At 41.9% G+C, this 24891-nt stretch overlaps 1 protein-coding gene across 2 annotated transcripts in view; it reads left to right on the top strand.

The window, feature by feature from the left end:
* Window positions 1-24557, top strand: part of LOC139723539 (protein gustavus-like) — a 42579-nt gene extending 18022 nt beyond the window's left edge. Inside the window, exons 1-3 of one of the 2 annotated variants that reach the window (XM_071634778.1) lie at window positions 4729-5150; window positions 18134-19099; window positions 23963-24557. In XM_071634778.1, the coding sequence (XP_071490879.1) occupies window positions 18361-19099; window positions 23963-24090 (867 nt within the window). In that variant the 5' untranslated portion in view covers window positions 4729-5150; window positions 18134-18360 and the 3' untranslated portion in view covers window positions 24091-24557. Of the gene's footprint in view, window positions 1-4728; window positions 5151-18133; window positions 19100-23962 lie in introns of those variants that run through there. The other variant, XM_071634779.1, reaches the window with a different exon arrangement.
* Window positions 24558-24891: the final 334 nt, after the last annotated feature.

The raw sequence follows: 24891 nt of genomic DNA, 5'->3' as shown, positions 1-24891 counted from the left end.
CCGAGAAGACACTGACCCATCACATGATTCTGGCTTGGAGTGATTTGTTGCGGTGCCTGCCGAGTGATAACAGAAGAGATGACCTCTCGTTGTAGTCATCCTTACTGATAGCAAACAGCAAGCATGTCAGTATTAAAGGGAGATACTTCAAGTGGTCATAACCTTGCCCTGTGGAATGAAGTTGACTCTCAGGAACATGTCAAACAAATACATTGTACAACAATTACGGTATCTTTAAGTTGTTTCATATTGTGATTCTTTAATTGAATCGATTTTCTTTCGCTGCCCACTGTGACCCCGTTTACAGTGCGTGAAAAGGCCGGGCTCGGCCCGGGCCGAGCCCGGCCTTCCTTTTTCTGAAACTGATATCAATTAAAGGGGGTGTTCACCATTTCACAAAGTCTTAGCATGCATAGTGATGCTTGATGCTTTGCTCCTATAACTACGGTTCATGGAACGCCCCCCCCCCAAAAAAAAAAACAAACAAAAACAAACAAACAAACAAACAAAAACAAAAATAAACAAACAAACAAACAACAAAAAAACAAAACAAACACCAAAAAAACTAATTTTGATGAGAAAATCATCATATTTCCATATTCATGTGTAACAATGATTGTGTCACATGAAAAAAGAATAGTTTTGTCTGCACCTTCCTTTCACAGATTAAAGTTTAACAGTGTAAAAATTTTTTCTTTTCTTCTATAAAAGATACTTACAACAGTACACATCACGTTTAAGTTCATGCATTACTATGTCAAGTTGAAATCATAGAATAAAGTTTTATAGTGTAGATACTGTGTCTTTCCTTCTATAGAAGATCCTTGCAACAGTACTCATCAAATTCGATTTCATGCGTTATGATTTCAAGTTGAAATCTTACTTGCCAGCGATAGGATGCGGATGGGAAGGCATCACGGAGGGGGAAAAAAAAAAACAAGAAAGGCATGAATGTTAGTACTATCTTTGGCTGATGAGGTATGATGTGAGAAATTGTAGGGATTCCATCTCCTGTGTTCTGACTCAGTTGCAAAAGGAACTTTGTTGGCATGTACTAGTGGTGGAAAGCTACTTCAGAACTGCAGAATCATTGATGTGTTTTCAGATCCAAGAGCCAGCGCGCGTATAGCTCGGGGAACCCCCCTCTACATCACCACCACTACCCCCCCCCCCATTCCTTCTCATCCCTTCCCTTCCCCAACCGAACTGAACGGGGAAAATATTGCATTGTTAGGTGATCCGAGTATCCTCTCGGATCACCTTCTGTATCTGTACGGATTCTTTCTTCTTTTTTTTCTTTATTTCTCCCCAAAATTTGTGCAGAGGTTAGCTCAGAAAGTGCTATGCCTATGAAGTTCAAACTTATACCATGTATGCATCATGTCCTAAAGACGACAAATCTAATGTATCATTGTGATCAGTCGACCGTGACGTCACTATGACGTCATTATATGAAAACACATTTTTATTCATATCTCATTAATGGAATAGAATATTTCAATGAAATTTACGTCACATATATTTCAAGTTAAGTGGATTCTATTCATATTCTCAAAATTCATTTTTATCTCAAAACGCGCGCGTACGCGCGCGTTAAAATATTTGTATGCTCAAATCGAGCTCAAAATTTTTTTGCACACGTTTCAGACCATTTGGAGCATTTTTGAAAAATTGAAAAAAATTGGACGGACGCGTACGCGCGCGCACATATTCCCATGCACAGCTCATATGCAATAGAAATTTTCAGTTTTTTCACACGGTTCGGATGTCCAAATTGTCAAGGAATATTTCTACCAAGTTTCAAGTCGATCCGACTCAATATGACGTCATACAGGCCCGTCAAAATCAAAATTCCGCGCGTGCGTCAATGGGGATACACAGTGCAACTATGCCAAAAAACCGCCAATTTTAAATCGGATTTTACTCGTCAGGATGGACGGTGACCTCCCATTTTTTTGACATATTCTGAAAGCTGATGAGTTGTACATGTCATGTCATGGGTTGGCGATGTTGACAAAATGATTAAAAGATATCAAATTTCTTAATAAAGTAAAAAAAGTAAATTTTCAAAATGACGTCATCAAATTTCAAGTTTACTCGAGCGTATCTCACTTATCCTTTGCCAATTTTCACCCAAATTTCAATATATTGTAGCTTATAAAATGTTCTTTCATAAATATAAAAACATAATTTTGGTTGGATGACGGCATCACCTCGTACAAATGGATTGAAAGTAACCTTGTCAAATTTGACCAGTTTACGTGTTATCTCTATGGGAGAGCAGTTTTTCTGGCAGTGAAAATTGACATGACTATCTTTGTCGAGTACTAGCTCACTTATGCTTCGGTGAATTTTCCCCAGATTTTAGTATGTTGTAGCTGAGACTTCGGGCTATCGTAAGTGTGCCCTCCATTTTTTCATACGACGTCGTCATCACGTCGATAAACTTGGTTGAAAAATGGCACGTGGCTTCGATGCAGCGTCATTTTGCTTAATACACAGGGCCTATGGAGCATGAAATAGGTCATTGCATAGCGCATCCGACTCGTAATCCTAAGGTCCCTGGTTCGAGGCTCACCCCTGCCAATATATTTTTTAATTTTTTAAATACTTTTTTTTTCTTCTTTTTCTTTAGTTAGTCTTAATCTCCCTTCATAACTTTATCTTTTTCTGATTTTTTTATGCTTCTCCTTCAAATTTCTATAAAATAACATATTTTTTTTCTTTATTTTTCTTTCTTTTTACTACTTTCTGTGCGATAGATGTACAACAACAATGGCTATTGATCCCACATTTTGCACATGTGTAGTTCATGTCACGTACATTATTTCATAAAATAACAACTACTTGATCAGACGTCATCTTGGGTATGTAAATTAGGGTCAAAGGTCATAGATGTTTTATCCTGTATCTTGGTGAATACATGTCCTATCTTTCCCATATTTTGCACACGTAAAAGCCATGTTACAAGGATCATTTCACAAAATAACCACTTTTTGCTCAGATGCCATCCTGTCTGTGCAAATTGGGGTCAAATGTCATATGTACTTCTTTCTGTATCTTCGTTATGACGTGTTATCTCTATGGGACGGAATTTTTTAAATGTGAAAATTGACATGATAGTCTTTATCGAGCACTAGCTCACTTACCCTTCGGTGAATTTCTCCCAGATATTAACAGGTTGTAACTGAGTCTTTTGGTTATCGTAAGTGTGCCCTTCGTTTTTTCATACAATATCGGGATCACGTAAAAAAAAAACTTGGTTGAAATTAAAGTTTATCTTCGATGTATTGAAATATTTCTTTCTTTTTGCAACTTTATGTGCGATAACTCAAGAAAAACATACCCTATCACCACCATATTTTGCATATGTTTAGTTCATGTCACGAACATTATTTCATGAAATAACAACTACTTGATTGGACAATATCGTGGGTATGTAAATAAGGGTCAAAGGTCATAAATGTTGCATTTTGTATCTTGGTGAATACATGTCCTATCTTTGCCATATTTTGCACACGTATATAGGCGATGTCGCAAGAATCATTTCACAAAATAACCACTTTTTCCTCAGATGCCATCTTGGGAGTGTAAAGGTGGGTCAAAGGTCATATGTATTCGTTGCTGTATCTTCGTTATTCAGTCTATACAGAATTTGGTACCAAAGATGGCAGATATGACTCCCTTTTCTAAACGAGAATTCAAACATCACACGGCCAACGTTTTTAACAACAGACGAAACCTGTATGGTCATGCCTATTGCGATCAGGACTCGAATCATTGAAAAAAAAAATCGGATCACCTTAATTTGTCAGTGATGACAAATTACAATCTCTAGTTTTATTTGGATTTCACAACAACCTTTCAGTGGTTGTGGTCGTATAACACACCTTTGAGCAGCCATCTAAGAACAGACCACAAATATTGTTCCTGTTTACTGTTGTTCATGTGTTTTTGCATTTTTTTTTATATGTCACCAACTGCCCCACACTCACTAGTTTCTTTTATAGAATTTGATTATTCTGATCAAGAAATACACATTAAAATTATACCCCATAAAAGTGTCCCTTCTATGCATGTATCCAGAATGTCCAAATGTTGGGTAATTGGAATACCAGTACACCTGTAAAAATTTTGTTGTTTTTGAAGAGGTTATTGTTCCCCCCCCCCCCTCACAAATAACATAGGAACCCTTTTGTTTCCTTCACTGGTATCTCCCAACTCGAGATCCTTTCAAGGTTCCACGAATAAGGAAGTGCGTTATTTCCTCGAACAAAAAGCACACCAGAGTTGAAAAGTTGACAATTGTTACTTCCCGTTTGGCACTGTTGTTGGGCTCCCAAATGCCAGGGAGTGCAAATCACCCACTTCCCCTCCCCCTGTCCCTCCGCCATGCCGGTCCCACCCCTCTGGCAGAGTGTAGCAGTCCATTGTACAGTGATGACTGTACAGTGGGCTAGAATACAATTATGCTAATGAGCTGCCTCCATGTGGTGATTATGCATGTGTGATGGGGGGTGAAAGCTTCGCACAGCAACCGTGGAGCACAAAGAAATCCAGATGAGTCCTTGTGACATCATCAGCCCTTGAGAATACTCTATGAGGTCACAGCGAGGCCTTTTTTTTTTCCCCCAATCTCTTTCTCTCCACAGTTCTCTGCACCAGCCTTGAAATCTCCTGTATAAAGCTGACTACCTCTAGCACAGCAGTCAGATAGAATAGCGAAGTTATACTGCAAAGACTATATATCCCGGAGTGCTCCCATATTGATACACATTTTACCCAAATTATTTCACTGTATGCTGCATCATGTGCACACCTTGATAATATTTTTCAGTGCTGGAGTTTTTTCTTCTACAAGCCATACTGTTATGGTAGATTTTTTTTTTTCTCTCTTGTGTGTACTGTGCTGAAAGGCTAGCTGTTTATGCATAGCTTGTGTGCGTGTCTAAAAGGCACTGAACAGTGTAGAATCGCCGGCTGCAAACAGCTGATGTGGAGCAAGCTCTTTGTTTCGGAGAGAGAGGGCTTGGCAAAGCACGGCTCCGCTAAACTGTTGTTGGGATCCAGCGTTGCTGTACATGTACCCTTGTGAATATAACTATTTTGGATATACGCCTGTGTGCCTGCCTCATTCATAACTATGACGAGTAAGTATTGCGATCAAATCTTCAGTCTTTCTCTTTTTTGTTTCCATGTGTGTATACAACTACATTCTTTGGATAATTGTGTTGCCTTTGTTTATAACCCATCGGCATAAACTTGCTTCATATGTTTCTTCCCATGTGTGGTATATATTTAATGGATCTACCAAGAATATGTGATGCTACCATGGCCCTATACATCTTATAATCTGCATCCGGTGGACTTTGTGATAATCATTTCTTTGTCTCGATTAAAACTGAACCCTCCTTGTTCGTGCGGCAATCTGGAGTCCTTCTCTGAAAAGTACCAATTAATCATCGCAAGCAAGCAAGCAGAGAGGAATGACCCATAACGAGAGTCGACGCATTGTTTGGGCATATCAGATGGAGGAAAGAAGAGGTGGACTTTGCTATCAGATTGTGACGCTGCGCTGGCGAGCGTCCAAGGTTTCAAGCATGACACGGAGCATATAAACAGAATGTTGATACATTATATTTACAGTTTGCATCAGGGCACATCCTAGAGTTAATGGACGAGATACGGTAGAAAGAAAAAGGAAGGGTATTGATGAATTGCTGGCAAGAAACTCCATCTTGTGTGGTTAACCGTTATCATGATTAGTTTTCTTTTTTCTCTAAATTTTTTTGTCAGCCCAAACAATCGATCAGATTTGGCAGTTATGTATGAATGACCGATTTCCTGGCAGGCGCACAAGAAAATGGATGAATAAACTGTGAATGTTTGTCTTTGTGGGGAGAGGAGGGGATATGTTTTTGCAGCATGCATGCACTGAAACTGGGAGACTTGAATATGAATCATTTCGATACAAAAACATAGAAGGCACCCTTGAGGTTGACTATACGAGTTTCTAAACACCAAACAGGACTGGGGAAAAAGTGGGGCAGTGTTACATTTCCTCACAGCTCACTCTGTACTCAGTCAAATTGGAGGTGGGTATTATCAAAAGCTGGTGGGATTGGGGCCCGATAATCTTGGTTGCACAGACACGCAAACATCATGCACAGGAATTGTGATAAACAGGCCTTGCTGTGTAATAAGCCTGCATTAAGTGTTATAAAGGTGTCTAGACTTTTTAAATGAATGTTGTTGAATGCTCGTCTGACCCCCATTCCTGTTTTTTTCCCCCTTAAGTTTATCTGTGCACAAAATCTCTTCAACTTGCAGGGCGGGGGGTGGGGTGGGGGGATAGGGGTAGCAAGGATGGGATTGGTAGGTTTAGTTGATTCCCAGACAGTAGGGGGAAGAAACAATGAAAATGCATGTTTTTCATTGATTGATGTAAAGAAAGTGCTAAACATGCAATATGTGTTTGCATCGTTTCGGGGAAATAAGTCTTAGTTTTGGTTCATGATGACTGGAAAGTAGAAGTGTTTTCCCCTTTTTCGCATTCACCATAATCACTGTGACCAGGCAGATCTTATTCGCAGCAGCGCTACTGCCAGCTACTGTATGCAGTGGAACTTGTTGCCGGCTGTATGGAGAATGCAGCCTCGTACCGGCACTCCCCCCCCCCCCCCCCCCCCTTCTCCCTCCCCCTCTACCCTCCGAAGTCACGTTGACTGAGAGCTGGGACGAATTGATTATGATGATGAAAGTTCACAACCAGCGATCCATCGCCACTTTTTTACCCGTGCCAGAATGAGCGTAGAGCGCAGGGGACACATGGTCTCGGCAGAGAGAGAGAGAGAGTAAGAGATAGAGTCTGTTTCTGTTTATCAATATAATTGACAAAAGAAAATTGTGTGTTATGCGAAATCAAACAGGGCTTGTTAGCTTGTACAGCAGAAGGTTTAGAAGATGTTTTAATATATTGAGGACAAGCTGATTTTGCTCCACTCCAAGTGATCGCACGCTTTCTCCCATAGACAACTGGCCATGTACATGTATACATGGGACTATAGTCTTCATCGGGTTAAAGCCATGGTCCCTTGTCTGTATGGATACACCTCCATGCTGGGTCCGATTGTCCGCACTTCCTACACATTCTCGGACTTTCAATTCCTTTTCCGCCGAATCCCTTGTGACGTTTTCATGATACACCTACACGTATCATTCATTGTCTTCCTATGCCGTCCTCCCTTTTTTTTTCTCTCTCTCTCTAGCTTTCCTTGATATTCTCCCTGGCGGCCTTTGTCCTCTGTTCCCCCCACTGTTTGTCGCCTCGCTTCGTCATCTTTAATCTCTTCAGGCAGCAAGATAGTCCAGTTGACTTTCAGAGAATAACTTGTATAGCTTCCAAGCTCTTTTGTTCCATCGTCCATCCGTCCTATCTCTCTTTATCGGCCCCGATGTGTTCAAGTCATGTTGTTGTTTTCTTTGTCCTCTTTCCTTCCTTCCTTCCTAGTCCTTGTTCTCGCAAACATTTGTTTCTTTGAGTTCACTGCGATGTTTTGTTTTGTTTTGTGTGTGTAATCATGATCTCGCAGACGTAATTCCTGCTTTCCTACAATGTAATGTACATTCTTTCTTGTAGTATACTATTCGCGACTCCCACGTTTAATCAATAATTTCCCTCGTGCGTTAGTTCGTGTACGGATACCACGCATGGAGTTAGAGATGAGACTAAGCAGTAGGGGTGCCCCTCCCTTACTCGCTTTTTTTGCGGAATTCAATGTGGATTATTTGTCTGCTGAAAAGCAAAAGTGAAAGGTGAGGAAAAGTTTGTGGATTAGTAGGGTGGTAAGGGTGGGGTAAGGGGGTTATAGGAGAGAGAGGGGGGTTACTTGTGCGGTGGTGTGGTATAGATGATAAAGGGTCATTGAGAGGCCACCCCAAAAAAGAGGGTGTCTAGGGGTCATACTTTGGTCATTGCTTGCAGGGGTCAATCCCTATGTGGGTTTTCTTCGTAATGTAATGGAAAGTTGGGGGGGGGGGGGGTTGAGGGTGGTTGGGGTTAGAGTAACTAGCACTTTACGTTACAATAACCAGCGGGGCAAGCAATTTTTCTCTGATTGGCAGTGGTCAGAGACAATAAGGGCATTGAGTGCTTAGAAGTTAAAAGGGTCTGTCTGTCTACCTTCTGTTAACCTCACATGGTAAGGTAACCTCACATGGTAAGGTAACCATGCTGTTGGGTTTTTTTTTTTGTCTTCTTTGTTTGATACTGTATTGTTGTTTGTTTGTGTATCAGTATTCTTGGTAGACATCAAGTCATTTATCTCTTCCACCTAGATTCCCTGGGTTCTCCTTAGAGTCTTTTCTGTCCCCTCTTAGTCATGTGGAAAGAATTCAATGAGTAACCACAAATTGTTTGGCATTTTCTTTGTTAGATATGTGTAGGCCTATTCTTTCTGCAGTCTGCATGTGTCCATTGTGTTGTGTGTTAATAGACTCTCCCCCACACCTGACCCTCCCCATCCTCCCCCCCCCCCCCCCACAAAAAAAAAAGAAAGAAAAAAAGAGCAGGAGCATAATTTTGTGTTTGGCGTAGTTTGGCTGTGTGCCGTGCAGTCTTGCCTGTGTGATATTTCCTACAAAATGGAGAGTCTGGAAAAAGGACACCACCAGAAAATTTCAGGGGACTTTTGTTCGAATAGTCTTGACCAATCTATTTTGAGGGCCAATGATAAATGAAATTGAAATGCTCTGTTCTGTTAACACTAATGAAAGGGGATGTAGGGAAAAGAGGGGAAGGGGAGGGGGAATTCTATGACTGCCACACGAGGACCTGGGACTTAGCACTAAAGAAAGAAAGGAAGGAAAAAATCCCAGGAAGTGCCCCATTGGCAGTTTGTATGAACAAAAGGTTTACCGAGAGTGCCCAAGTATCACAAAGTACTGTGCATATTACAATTTGTTGTGTATGCATACAAGATATATGACTCAGTGTTAATTACAAAGGTTGTATATCCTGCTGTTTTTCTTCCCCTTTTTTCTCCCCCTCCCCATTGTTTTTGTTTTTGATGTGACAGCTAGTAGCCAAGTTTCTCAATTCATGTATCTGTCCCTACCCATTCCCGAGTATCTAGCTGTACATGCATGAGCACTGCTATTACTAGTGTTCGTGGAATCAAGTGGATCTGGAACTAGAAGGGACTATAGTTTGGGGGTTGTTCGTGTTCAGATAGAATTTCAGTTTCAAAAGATTTGTGTTCCTGTTTATAATCCCCTGACTCGGGTGTAAGTACAGCAATATGCGCACAAGGGGATGGCAACATTTACAGCTTCCAATGAACTGAACTACATGTAGTTGACGTGGGTGCAGATTTTTTGTTTTGTTTTGTGCTGATGGGTGCTGGTACCATGCGGGACGTGTCTGATGCAGGCGGTCATTATAGTATAGGCCAACACAATCCTAAAAGACCTTATTTTGATGACCAACAGTATACATGCTGGTCATTTAATGAGTAGGCCTATATTATCGATGTTGACTCTGTGCCGTGCCTAAAACGTTTAAAGTAATGGTACTTGTAAAGAAGCATACCCAGGGGGTTGTGCGTATTCACACTCACAGTTATCTCCAAATTCACAAGCTTCTCAGAGTCACACCTGAGAGAGGACACAATGTGACAAAGGTCACAAAGACTACAAAGGTCATGAAAGGTGACCACAGGAAACTCAGAAGATTTGAAAGAACAAAAAGCCACATACTATGAAATCCCCCCCCCCTTTGTCTCCTGAAAATGGTGTGTGTATATTTGTGTGTGTCTGTGTGTCTGTGTGTGTTGCAGTATGTACTTTTGTCCTAAAACCTCATGGATTATCTGGCCTGCTGCTTTGTTGCTCACTATCTATTTAAAGACACCATACCATGGAACAAGTGTTTCAGTGTGAATCTCCTCTCATAGCCTCCAACAAAACTCCTGAACAATGAATGGACCCCTATTCTTTTGTTGCTGCCTATCTCTCTCTCTCTTCTCCTCCTCCTCCTCCTCCTCCTCCCCCTTGTCCTTCTTTCTCTCCAACACCCTGTGGGAAGCTGGCCATGTGGGGTGTGTATGCGTAAAGCAAAGACAAAGACCCTCACAGATAGCAACAAGGAATGTATGTATCTTCTTTACCACCTACCAGTATCCTCGTCTTACCATCTTTTTTTCCCCTTTGTTCCTTCCATTTTCCATTCATATACCCTATTACCTGTAACACCCCTTTTGATGTCTCTTTTATTTTGTTGTTGTTGTTGTTGCTTATGCTCTTTACTACCACCATTATCATAAGTTTCCCAACTTTAAAGATTAGATGGGGTGCCAAGTTGTCACCCCTTTGTTCCCTCTTGGTGTGTGACTCTGTTCATACAGTCGGTGCAGTTTGATTGTGGTTTTTCCACCTCACCCCCCTCAACAAAAGTTCCTGGTTTGCTGCCTCTTTGCTTGCAATCTGACTCTGACACATTGTTGCAGTATGTCACTGTCCTACGGGTTCCCACCTCTCTCTCTAAGAAACAGAAACGGGGCCAAAGCTAATCGTTTAGTTCTTCTCCTTAAACACCAATTGTTTGATTTCTGCTCTTTAACCCCTCTTCTCCAGGTCTGATATAAACTTATTGTGTATGTGTAAAGCGTGGTTTACTTGGAAATCCACACTATCTGCCTGTGGTGATAGCAGTCTCCTTGGGAAGGGAGAGGGCCGAAGTTCCATCAGCATTGATCTGAGAAAGGAAATAACCAGCAATTCTGATTTGACAAGGAGCCAAGTCTTTTATTTTTTCTTTAGTGTCCCTGCTTTTTTTTCTCTCTCTCTATCATCTCTTCCATTTTCTTTGGTAGACCGTGTTTTACCATTATGTCACCGCAATTGTTGACTGCTGTAAAATGAATAAAACAAGAAAAGAAAGGGAGTTGTTTTGTCAGAAATTTATGAAAAATTACATTGAAAGGGAATGAATGAAGATTGTAATAGTCCCATATATACATCATCATATTTGTTAGTTTCACCGTGGCACATGATTTCAGCTTTGATCAGTTTTTGGTAACAGGCCCTAAACAAGAATAAAAACAGACACAGTGAAATCCCCCAAGATTTGTCATCTGCTACATATGTGCAGACTGAATTTTTTTTTTTTGAAATTTTGGATGGACCTACACCACATAGGAGCTACATTACATAGGAGCTACATTACACGGTTGTACTTTCCCCGACACCAAGGCGCCTCAGAGAATTTGCCCGACATCCAATACAGTATGTGGGACTAAGCGTGTCCTTTGTTCCTCTTCCTTCCCGTGTGCTTTCCTTGAAAAGAGGAAGATAGATGTTCAAGGTCATGGGGAGACAACTTTGAACATCAGTGGTGGGCGTAGGAAGGTCGACAGACAACACTTATTCCAGGAATCAGAACACATGGGGGGATGGAAGGGGGGCTGTGGTACCTCTAAAAGGAAAGTGTCATTCGGGCTGTAAGCTCTGATAGGCTGAATTGCACCTATTTGTGGGGGTGGTGGTGGTTATGAAAAATGAATTATGGCTCGTCGACAGGCTTGGGTATAGCGTGCCGTAGGAGTTGTTGACAGCTGGTAGTCACATGTTCCCTCAGGTGATGCCCGATTGTTCGAGTGACCACGGGAGGCACTGAGCGGCGACTAACGTGTGGGGTGTGAAGGGGAGCTTTTAGCACACACACACACACACACACACACACACACACACACACACAAGCTGCACCTTGATGACACAATAGTGGAGGTCGTTATTCATGGTCGAGATTGCTTTACACATTAGTAAAGAGGACCCAGCATTGGGCCTGCACAGTAATCTCTTTCCATTAAAGTTTCGAGAGGTGACTCCCGTGTTCAATGAACTGAACAACCTTCATTCATTCGTTTGTCTTGTGCTTGTGTCTGGAAGAGGCAGCGATCACGCCCGCGTGCTTAATTGTCCTATTTCAATACTGACAGATATTGATGTCACTGCACAAATCTGCACTTACTTTGTCTTCATGTACATGTAGGTAGAGATATGTAATCCTCAGTGCACGTTTCTTCAGAATACAACTACTTGTTTTGCTCAGTTAAGCTGCAGTACTTGAGTGCAAAGGGCGTGACGTACATGTACATTGTAGTTGTTGTTAGACTTCTTTCAATAAACGTGATCTGCCAGTAAACATCTCTCTTCCTTTTTTTTTAATATTCAATCTTCCTTGCAGATTTTTGTATCTTTTTTTTTTTTTTTTGGGGGGGGGATGTGGAATGTGTCTCTGAATATGAAAATATTTCTATTTGATTTTGCTATGTTGGAACTTTCTCATCATGACTTGTGACTGAAATGTGCACGGTGGTTACGGTATATTTTAAGGCTGAGTTAGGGATTCTTTAGGGTGTCATTAAATGCAAAGCATGTAGGCCCATATAAAAATAGGGCACCTGTTATAGTGACATGTCTTTGTCTTTTTGTATTGGGAAGGGGGGAGGGGCAGATTGCAAAATGGCATGTTTGACCAACACTTATGTCATGAGTATGCTTTTATTGTCGTCAAAATGTTTGCTGCCCTCCTTTATTTTCCAGATCAGTTAAACTAGGGCAGGATAGTGAGCAATTAATATTCAAGGCTAGGGTCATTGTATTTACCTTTCACTGAGTCATTAGAGCTTAGGGGTTTAGGCTCTTGATTTTATCTCAGCCAAGCACTGGGTTTAACGAGAGAACTTCTTGGTGAGGTTAATTTTAGCTACATGTATCATAATAAGACAGATAGGCCCTACATAGTAGGAGGGGAAAAACATTTCCTGAAAGGCACCAGTACTTCATTTACCACTGAGTTTCTTTTGGTTTGGGTGATTTACATTTTTTGTGTGATTTGTGGTAGATATTTTGTTGGTGAATGCAGCTTTCTTCTTGTCATGCCAATGACTTGGCTGAATTCATTCAAGGTTGCTCAAGGTAACTGATGTTTACTGTGCACACAAACAAGCTCTAATTTCTTGTTATTTTTCCTGTCTGTCTGTGTATATGTTTCGTTTTTTTCTTCTTCTGTAGCCCTCGCTACATAGGATCAGGAGCGGTCACTGTGTCTAGACATATGGAGTATTCACATTTCGTGGGCAGAGGCCGGGTGGTGGATTCTTGGGAGCGAGATGGACCCTTTATTGTGGATAGGACTGTGTACCCCACTGTGTGTGTATTATGCGTGACGTCAGTCTTTCCGCTGGCCGTTTCTGTGAATCATTGATCTGTCTTCCTCCCCCACCCCGTCTGAATCAAACAACAACAATGTGTGGTCCTTGTGAGAAAGGCACACATGTCTACACACACACACACACACACACACACACACACAGATACGCATATATGCATATATGCAAACACACACACAAGTATGGATCGATCCATTTCAGAACGTGGGTGGGCACAAGTTCACTCGGCTTTCCCTTTAGTAATAGGGAGAGAAATTCCTAATGATTACTATGCACCGTCAGAACTGAGATAGCAAATTCAAATTTATGATTTTTTCTTTCTCTTTCAGATCAAGTGCACAATATTAATCTATCTGTAAGAAGAATTTGTATGGTTGCAATGGCATTTAATCAAAGACAGACCAAAGAATTAAGTCGGGAATTTGCACTGCTTCGTGCATTGCCGTGATGATTAATTTCATTCACCTTGTTGCTCGCACTGCAGCTCCCCCATAGTAAACAGAGATGTATACCAAACACTCGTGCACACAATCATTCTCTACATGCTTGGGCGGTGACCCGTTAGTTAGGGTTAATACGTAGGAAGGAGTGCACACACGTCAGAGAGATCCACCCATGAAGGCAATAAGGTGCTTGTTGCCTTTTGTCCTCTCGACTTGAGGTGACATCGGTGCGGTTCTGAGAAAAAGCTGCCGACACTGATAGGGAATAGCACTCAATATGACAAAGTTGAATCCCCCGTCCACCCGTTTTCCAAACCTACAGACTCCGCCCTCCCATGCCGGTAGCATTCTTCCCATACATTGTCATATCATTACCACCACCATCATCATCATCATCATCATATTCTTGGGTGGGAGTCCAACGCTCCTGAAGATTGCCCGGCATGAATGAATTGATGAATGAATGGAGGAGTAGTGGACTGGACGACGAGAGCACACAGTAATCATGCCCTGTGTGTACTTAGTAGTAAAGAGCGGCAATCGAACAGCGTGCCATGCACTGTCGCCAGGCCGGTGGCTGACAGCCGGTGCGCACAAATAAATGAAATGGTGGAGACATAGATTATGCAGTTTCATTTTCCATCACATGTACTTTCCAAGAGTGGACATAATGTGTTAGTATCCCACCATAAACTGCCCACGTATATACCTACAATGTAGATATACCTTTTGTCTCTCCTTTAATAGCGTACATTGTGCTTGTATAGTCACTTCCTGTATTAACTGCAACTACAATGCATGCATCTGCATTTTCAACTTCTGTGGGAAACGAGGGTGGGAGTGAAGTGAAAACACAGCTCTTTGTTCTCTGAACTTCCTCCCGACAATCAAGAGGGTATAATGCACCTCTTCCTCTAGCCACATTCTTCTTCTTTCTTTTTCTACCTATATTGGGGGGAAGTAGCCCAGCCGGCAACAATTGTTTTGTTGTTGTTGTTTTCTCACTGATAGTTTGTTACATGGGGAAGCGTCGTTCCTAACACGAGAATAGATGTCTAGAGTTTCCATAGAACCAGTGACACTAAGACCAGATGTGGAGGAGTTATGTGGTTTGCTTTTATGAAAGGAGAAATTTGAAGAACATTGTGGAACTCTGATTTGTGAGGCCTCCCAAAGAGAAATATCATTGGCAGCGTGAAAAGGGTAAAGGAGAAGGAGGGGCAAAAACACACAAAAAATAGGAAAAAAAAAGGCGAGGAATGAAGTTTGCAGTAACGCGAGACAGGTCGGGCTGCCACTTTCCTGATGTGTATGAGTATGCAGTCTTATTCATTTCCTCTGCTGCCTGCAAACAGTGTGCAGGCCCACTGCACCTGAGTATGAGAGTGTCAACGCTGATAGAAATGAGAACTTTGCCGAGAGTGTCGTGAGCTGTTCATCTGTCTTCCACTAACCTCTCCCCGTCAAGTTTCCTCCGACCCATCAAGTTTCCTCCGACCCCCTTCCAAGTTTTCCTCTCCACTTTCATCCAAGTGACAGCTTGAGTTAGATTTCACATCTTACTCTGTCTCGGCAATGGTGCCAGTCGGGATTATACAACTGTATTTCTCACTGACATTTGGAGATGATGGTTCCAATTTGCCGAAACGTTTGCTGGTTTCTATGCAGAAACGGCTTCAGTGAATCTCTGCTTCACCAAGTAGGACAAGGAATCACAAATTCCATTTCACAGTTGCTTTTTAAATATGCTACATTTGATGAATGACCCACACTAATTTTCACCCTAGTGGGATGACTTGAAGATACCATGGCTAGTCAGAGAACGAGGAATAAAGAGTTGTCTTATAAATCTTTACTATGCTACTATGAAGGCTGGTTGTAGATTTTTAAAGGCGAAATGTTGAACATTTGCAGTAATATAGGTGCTTATAATAGTCGCAATTGCCAGCTACGCACAAAGTCAGGATGAGAAATCGACTTGGATGAGGGAAGGATCTTGTATCTTCAGGAGGTCCCCCCCCCCCCTCCATGCCTTTTCCCTCTCACCCTTACCCCTCCCCCACCCCCCCTCCCAACCACCAACATTAATCACATGTCCTCAGCAGAGTGCTGTCACATTTTTAGCGATCAGGATTGGGGGAGCAGCAGAATACGGAGCTGCTGCTAATTAGCTGTGCCGGCATTTCCTGCGGTTCGACGATTGACCTAAGTCAAGAGTTCTCCCTGCAGTGCTCCAACGTTAATATATGCACGATGTACATATATACTATGTGTGTTGCTGCAAGATTGGGGTTATGTAGTGTCTGGCTGTAGTCTCTCTGTTGTTCAACTAGGTGCCACTTAAGTTTGAATTTAGATCTGCATTCTTGTGAATTTCCAGAAATTCTTCTCCGAGTGGTTTCATTCGCCACCACCCCCACTCCATTATCAGCATTGTGCAGGTTATTACTTGTTCAATTTTCTGTTTTGTCTCTCTTTGTTAAATTACAATGGCAGTGCTGCAATGATGAACATTCGTTCAGGAAGGGAAAAAAAATCTTTGCCCTGCCTCGCGACAGTACTTGACATACTTCAACCTCTTCAAAAGACACGATTCCAAGTCTCCCTGACTACTTGGCAGGGACGACGTTCAATCAATCCCTGGCTTGCAGTTGACCCGTCGCAAGTTTCAATGTCGTGTATAAGAAAGGACGACAACCACAAAAAATAAAATTGAAACATTCAAACACACAAATATGATTCACTTGTCTCTTACAATCATATGACACATGATACGTGTTTATGTGTATGTCATTTTGGCACAAGAGGTTTGGGAAAAAAAAAATATTCTGAACTACCAACATATATCTATTTCACTTCAACTAATGTAGCTATTGCTATGCCAGTCATACTTGCCAAGATCAGTATTGCATTGCTTTTTGCCTCTATAATAAAATGCTTATCATCATGTAATTCCAATTTGCTTTTCCATGTGATGTGGTAATGTGTCTATCAACCTGTTGTAGACTTCATGTCTATAAATTGAAACTACAATGACAATTCACAGTTACATAATTTTAATGCTATTTGTGTCAACCTGCGTCATTGATTAGAAGTTCAGGATAATCTGTGGCAAGCTGGGCGGTCTTCGTGCAATGACCCGAAAGTTACAGACAATGATATACAGTCGAGGAGGTGACAGAGAGCCAAGTTTTTCATCGTCGGAGTAGCTCCTCACCAGACGACTTATGCCAGCAATCTTTCATCTCCCTTGAGCTTTTCCACTTTCCTCCCCTCCCCCCATTCCCAAAGCAAAGCCACTGCTGTCCCGCTTTCAAATTGACCCTACCCTTAACATGCCAAAGAAAGAGGAGTCTCTCCTTGAAATGAAACTGCAAATTAATGTGGGGGGGGGGGGTGGGGGAGAGGGGGATCACTTCTAGCGAGGATGAATTGAATCGCAGTGGAAACTGGCTTTTCTTATTTCATGGATTCAAACATCCTCCTGTGCTACACCAAACGACATTTGTAAGGCTCGTTATTTCCATCCAGTGTCCAGTCGCTATTCAAGTACAGAGTGGTGTGTGAGAGGGAGAGAGTGTACGGAATAGATCTCAAGTTGTATCATGTATAAAAGCAGATTCTATGGATCATGTATAATATTTCTTGAGAGAGAGAGAGAGAGAGATATGCGTAGACAGGCAACAGAAAGTCTGTCATCACTGACTGCGTGCAAACGAGATTGTAGCATTAAACCGAGCTGAACACGGAAGACAAAACTGAAACATGATTTTACAAGTGTTGTCAAACAGGCATGCTGTCACCTTGGTGAGATTAGATTGCTTAGTCTAGCCATGCAGTACTGCAGACGGATATCTGGTGAAGTAGAGCAACAATGTAAAGGAATCTGCTCGCAGCCATCATACTGTACATGTAGCTCCGTGACATATCTGTGCAGTTTTTTTGACAATACTTCAAATGAAGAGAAGATATTATTCTCTTGTGCCGAGAGGGGAGGTGGTAGGCGGGGTATGTGGCTGCAATTTTTGGACAGGTCCCAATACTTATCGGCTGTTTATCGACGTGAGCAAATTTGTCTGGCGCCCAACGCTCCCACAGTCGCCTTTCCGCGCTGCAATCAGGGCCCAAGATTAAAGTTTCAGTGCAGAGAGTTGTTTGGATCTAGGACGGCAGCTGTATGCATGTCGAGCTGCCAAGACAGGCAGGCTCTGACAGCGCTAGACCAAATGCAGTCTACGAGCTGCTATTTGTGTGCTCTCAGAACGTCATAATGTCAGTTGCATCAAACTGTACTAGTCGTTTGAAAAAAAACATCTACTGAAAAAAAAAACACGTACTTGAACAACCTCTGTAAACTTCCTGCTACGGAAAAAGGAAAAGGATGAATACTGTAGTGAAAGATTACTTGTAGCCTTCACCACGACTAAGCGGGCTATTTCCTCTTTTTGTCTCTTGCAGGTTGAGTCAGTGTGCAGTGGGGATTTAGATGAGTGGCAGCAACACTACAAAGGTTGGGATCACTGAGGTCTACACGGCTGCAGGAGGTAGAGGGCGGACGATCCAGTGAGGGACTCTCACCGGAGCTACCAGTGTGGTCCTTTTCCTTCGTCCGGAACAGGGGAGACAGCGCCACGTGTCTCGGGGTTAGGGTTTTCAGCGGAGCGTGGAGCGACGACGTCGGTCTGATGCGCCAGGTAGCCAACACGGCGGGGAATTGCATGAGTCGGTCTTTGGTCATGGGGCAGAAAGTGTCCGGAGGCATGAAGCAGGTGGCGAGGGAACCGTCCAAAGCCCTGCACCGCGAGCTGACCTACAGCGATGACCTACAGAAGCCCAACCGGCTGGACATGCTCCTTGACATGCCGGCGGCTGACAAGGACACGCAGCAGAAGTACGCGTGGAACGAGGAGGACCGCTCATTGAACATTTTTGTGAAGGAGGACGACCCACTTACGTTCCACAGACACCCTGTTGCGCAGAGCACGGACTGTATACGAGGGAAAGTTGGTTTCACGCGTGGACTGCACGTGTTGGAAGTCTCATGGAACTCTAGACAGAGGGGTACGCACGCCGTGGTTGGCGTCGCCACGGCGTCAGCACCCCTCCACTGTGTCGGATATCAGTCGCTGGTTGGCAGCAATTCAGAATCGTGGGGCTGGGACTTGGGGCGCAAGAAGCTCTTCCACGACTCCAAGCATAAAACGGGCCACCAGTACCCGCTTGCCGGACACTCGGACGGCTTCACCGTGCCAGACACTTTCCAAATGATTCTCGACATGGACGAGGGCACACTGAGTTTTTCGGCCAACGGCCAGTTTCTGGGCATTGCATTCCGTGGACTTAAAGGGAGAAAACTATTCCCGATCGTTAGCGCTGTGTGGGGACACTGTGAAATCACACTAAGATATGTTGGAGGCCTAGAACGTAAGTATAAGTTTTACTGTATGTTCAGTGCATGCAGTAATTTTTTCTTTGATACATGTAGGCGTATGATAATACATCAATGGTATTTATATACTCCAAACTGAGACAAAAATATATAGATAAGAAAGCCTTTGGCTGGTTGTGCTAGATCACTCAGAAATGAGGATGAAGAACAGGCGGAAATTGTATCCCTACAATGTATGTGTCATGCTTGCAAAGTATGGACTGTAACTGGAATATGGGCTGCATAGAGGCATGCCTATCACAGGGTACATGAATCATCTCACATAGCAATGTTGTAAGAACAATTTATACAAATACAAATTTCCAGAGAAAGCTTGCTGCGTGCATACTTGCACATTATAAAATGTACATACTTATGTTGAAACAGCCATGCAGTGTGTGCCTGAAGTGGCTGTAGTGTGCCAATGCAGATATGATAACTGATCGGCTCCATTGATGACAGCGAAAACAAAGTTGAAACATGAGGATGCCAAGTATCCATTCGCCGATAACATCAGGCTCTCGGATATCCTGTGTATTAGTATCGGTATCCAGTCTTGCTGGCTACAGGCAATTCTTTTTCTTTCCTTTTTCCTTTTCAATATCTCTGGCACATTTCACAATTTCAATTTTATGTTAACAGTCCTAGCCCACCCCTCAATATTCTGGTTTACTTTTACCTTTTTGAGCTCACCCCTCCTCATCTGTAAGAAAATAGAAAGAGAATATTAAAAATGTGTGACACTAATCTCCATATCATTTGAAAGCCCGATAGAAAGTTGATCAAAAAATCCCCCCCCCAAAAAAAAAACAAAAACAAAAACAGAAAGCAGAGAGTCTTGAAGCAAAGCTACAACATGTCATGAGATTTGTTGAAATGAGAGAGGAAGTAAAAAGAAGAAAAGACTTGAAGTGAAGCTACATTTTACTGGATCCTCTGTGAAGCTTGCACACATTGTACACACTACTCGATGTCTGGCAGTAATCCAGACCATTAGATAGAGAAAGTTTGCGACGTTGCCATGGTTTCGGTTGACTGAGATCACTTCCTTCCTCCAGCGTCTATGACGCTAGCTGTCTCTCAGTTACATTTCGATACTATCATTGCCTTTGGAAAACAAAAATACGATACAAAATGGAAAAAAAAATGAAAAGATGATCTGTGTAAAGATAACATTATGCTGTAAGATAGCATTCGTAAAATTTTGAGTGAGGTTCATCGTTTTGGCACAGTGATTTTTAAGAGGAGCTCTTTATGTTAATTTTCTTATTAGCATATTAGTGCTCTTTATTCTGCAATCCAGAACATTTGGATGCCAGCGATCATGTTTGCATGGTATGGAGTCTTAACACGTTATTGACAATTGATAGTACTTGAAAAGTAATTTTGAAAAATTTCATAATAATGCCCTCATATGATGAATGTGAGAAATTATTTTGCAAAAAAGACAGACCAATCTGTAAGTTCTTCATAGATTCAAACTCCTTTCCTCTGAAAAGTGAAAAGTAGCCCGCAGCCACAATGTGTGGCCCCATGCACCCATATTTGTGTCAGTAGCTATGCGAGTCCGTTGTGTGCGTTCCACAGCATATCAGGCTTTAAGGTTTATGATCAGCCCAGCATTGCGTGTGGGCCTACTCCTCCTCTATGAAGATTGATGTCGATACAACATTTGTATCTTGAAAGAATGGGCGGTTTCTTCTTAAAATATGGTTTTCATATATAGAAACTATAACGAGGCCTTCTGTGACTGAAAGATATTTCAGTGCTTACCAGTGCATTTTAAATGAGTGAATGCACGATCAACTAAAGAAAGTGTAATCCTCATTTTTTTTTTCCTGTGGAAGGGCCTGTGGAGGGGGGGGGGGGGGGGGGGGTCTTTACCCCGTAATGGAAGCTCAGTGTGTTTATAGTAAGAGTGCTTGTCACATTGCAAGATAATTTTTTTGACATGACCTCCTTGTCCTTGTAGTGTAATTATACTTTGCATTGACAAGATATTTAGGTATAATATATTTTAGGTAGGGCCTGAATATAATATTTTTTTTTTTTCTGTTTTGATGAAAAGAATTTCCTACGTGTTGTGGAGTATTTTTAGAACCATCTTGTCTGTCCACCACCCACATGTATACGGGGGCCATGCCAGAATGAGAAATTGAAAACAGGACACAGCAATTTTGGGGTGAAATTTGAGCGACATCATCCAAATTAGGCCTTCCAATGCCCCGTGTAAGTGTTTAATTCCAACCACGTCTATTCTTAGCCAGACGGCTGAGCTACTGTGTTCCCTTGCGATGCTTTCATATATATGATATGGATGGACAAAGAGACAGACGGCCGATATGTTTTATAGAGAGCAGAGTTTGAGTTTAACAGGCTGGTGATGACAGATACATCTATAGATAAATATATGGTTGTGGGTGTGTGTGCTGGTGAGAGAGAAAAAGCGAGCGAGAGTGGGAGGGAAAGAGAGGGGGAGGAGGTGCAAGATATGGGAAGAGAAAGAGTCTTAAAAAAATGAATTTTGTAAAAACATTTTTTAAATCTAAGTTTTTAAAAAAAGAATTTGTACTATTTTTATGTTCATGTGCATACATGGTGAACACTTCCATAGCACAGTCCATCAAAAATGCTCAAGGTGCTTTAAAGAGAAGGAGAAACGTGTATATGGTGTATATATATATGTAGATATTTATATAGATATAGATAGCTAGATATATATAGACAGATAGATATAGCCATATATATATATATGTATATATATATATACACACATTGTATATATATATATAGGGAAGATATATGGAGAGAAATAAAGAGAGAGAGAGAGAGATCGAATCATAGGAACGTGAGAGGAAAAGGTGTGGGTGAAAATAGAAAATGACTGGATTCCGCCCGGCTATGATGTGATGGTGATGCATAGGTCAGCAAGCAAACTGGAGAGAGAGAGAGATAGGCCTACAAAGGGACAGAGGAGAGATCGAGAAATAGAAGCAGAAAGAGGAAAAGAGTGAGGTAACTACAGGGATGGAGGGAGCGAGAGAAGAAGAAGAAGGAAGAAGAAAAGGGCAAAATTTAATGTTAGATGGAGAGACAGAAGACAGGAGAGGAATTGGCCAAAATTTAAAGCATTTATTCTGTGAAAGACAAAAATAATCCTCAATATTAACAACCCGAGGCTTCTGCATAAATGTTATGTTCACATTATTATCTGCCAGGAAATGGGGTAGGGCTCTTTTTTTCCAACCAAAAAGAGGGGGGGGGGGGAAGCATGTATGGAGGGGCTCATTTTCTCACCATCACAAGTTGGGAAGGGTAGCGTTCTCTGGTTTCCCCTCAAACGGCTATTTTTGGTCGGTGTGCCGATGTGAGTCATGGGCCTAATGGGTGACTGTGCAAAGCACTTTATACTTTACAGCACTGAGAACACACACACACAGACACTCTTCACCCATACCTACACACAAACAAACACACACACACACACATTTGCATAAACACACGCACACACACACACACACACAAATATGCATGCAACATTGAAAATTCTCATGTTCATTTGTATGTCATAACAACATAGGAATATTGGAATTCATGTGACATTGCATCACGTTGTTTTGCTTCGTTGAGACAAATTATAAGACATCATGGTTAAAGCATGTAACCCAATCTTCCACGAAAGCAAGCTGAGGTCTTGTTTATTTCGGCATTCCACGGACAAACCATGTGCAATTAATTTCATCGTCCTGGTTTACACAGAGGTCACATGCCCATGTACAGTAGATTCACCCTGCATACTAGTACATGTTTCTTCGACATAATGTGAGAGTAGTGCAATCATGTCATTGTTTTAGACACCCTCATACAGCATCTCATATCGAATTGTCTGTCTCTGAATGATTTTGAGTGTTTTGTGCTTGTTTCATATTAAGTTGAATGGCACATTCTGATTCCAGGGAAGAGTCTCTAAAAGCAGACTCTGAAATGTCAAACATGTCTCCCATAATTTACATTTTTTCTGCCTTGCGGTCTCTTGGAAATGCTTACAACACTCTTCCCGGTAGTTTGTTGACGTACGGTGCCACAAAACTCTCATAAATTAATCATGACGTAGACACATTACCAGTTATAATGCCTTACTGAGAGTACATCTTACAGTCTTCCAAGAAAATCCAAGGGTCACATAACGTATATGGAGGGATGGAGGCTTGTTGTTTTTTTTTTAAACTTACTTGAATCCATCATAGATTGAATAACTGTTATCATCATTTTAGCAGCAAAAGGGCACTACCAGGTAATGAGTTATAGTCCACCAATAATGTGAGGTACACTTTGTATTTTAATCTGATGACATGTACAGTGTGTGTGTGTGTGTGTCCTTTGGACTGTCTGGTCACTTCTTGTCCATGGTGCACTGATGCTCATTTGATATCATACAACATGTGTAAAAGAGAATGAAAACAGCAAAATGGGTCATTCCATCTCTTGTATTGATGATCCTTATATCTGTCTATCCCATTTGCAGAAGAAAATTCCAAAACATAACATATATACAATGCATATCATACATGGGTTGTGATTATTAGGCACATCTCTTGGTTATATTCCTTTAACTTGGAACGCAGAGCAGTGCTCAAGTGGCCAGCCTTTGGATAATGATGCAAACGTTAAATGGTTAAAGGAAATACTTCTACTGGCAAAGTGTGGGAAAGTTATGGACTTTGACACCTTTAATACATGTATGTGATATGCATATATATATTTTTTGAGTCTTGAATGATTGAATGAAAACAAAGATATTAAGATTGATTGTTAACTATTTTGTTATTTTTTCTCTCATTTTTGTTTCCCACCTACAGCTTCACCCCTCCCTCTCCAAGACCTGTGCAGACGATGTGTACGTGTCTCGGTCGGCAAGGAGAACCTAGAGAATGTCTACCAGCTCCCGTTACCGGGCATGGTCAAACGCTACCTCCTCTACCAATGAACTCGCGGTGCCTGTCAAAGAAAAAACAAAAGAAGGACAAAATAGAAACAATCACCTAGATGGACAATAAGCAGAAATTAAAATGATGGTACATTCGAAAGATGGTCATCATAATCTATCCGTCCGGGAGACTCATTGGTCATCGCATTTGTCTCCGATAACTTCTTGTTCAAGTCTGTTTGCGCCGGCCAAATGCAACCAAGTCAACGTGGAGCCTCCCTTATCGCAGTCTTTGCACCAAGCTTTTGTAAAGACCATTTGCTAAAAATGATCTGGATGGACTATTGCAGCATGGGTGTGTGGAGTTGCTCGTCACAGACAAAGTTTCACACAATAAGAGGTGAATAGACAAGTCGACGACAGCGAACAAGAATGGAGGGATACCGTCGAACTTAGGTGGACGAAGAAAACTTGGTATCTAGTACAACTCAAAATGGAGGAACCACCTGAGACACATGATATTCTCCAATATCCATTTTTTCTCCTTTTTTTTTTTGTTTGTTTCTGTTTGCCTACCTAATTGTGCCTCCAGCGGGTCTGCGGTCGGATGTAGGCATATGTCGTTGTCATGGCAACGCTCACAATTCCTGCGTGGCAACCTTCTGCACATCTCAGTGCTGGTGTCTGCACCTGTCATCTCTCCTCCTGTGGGCAGCTCACCGGTGTCTTAAATGCTGCATTGGACAGACACAACACACAATGGGCATGGAGAAACACACGCCGCCGCAAAAATGCAAGATGCAAGTTATGGTACACCACTGTAAATTGCTACTGGATTCATAACATGATGTTGAGATGGAA

The sequence above is a fragment of the Diadema antillarum genome, unplaced genomic scaffold (assembly GCF_040938485.1).
Source record: "Diadema antillarum isolate AM-2024a unplaced genomic scaffold, OU_Dant_1.0 scf00000192, whole genome shotgun sequence".
Classification (NCBI taxonomy): Eukaryota; Metazoa; Echinodermata; class Echinoidea; order Diadematoida; family Diadematidae; genus Diadema; species Diadema antillarum.
Note: the sequence above shows the minus strand (reverse complement) of the source record. Positions and strands in the feature narration are given on the sequence as shown.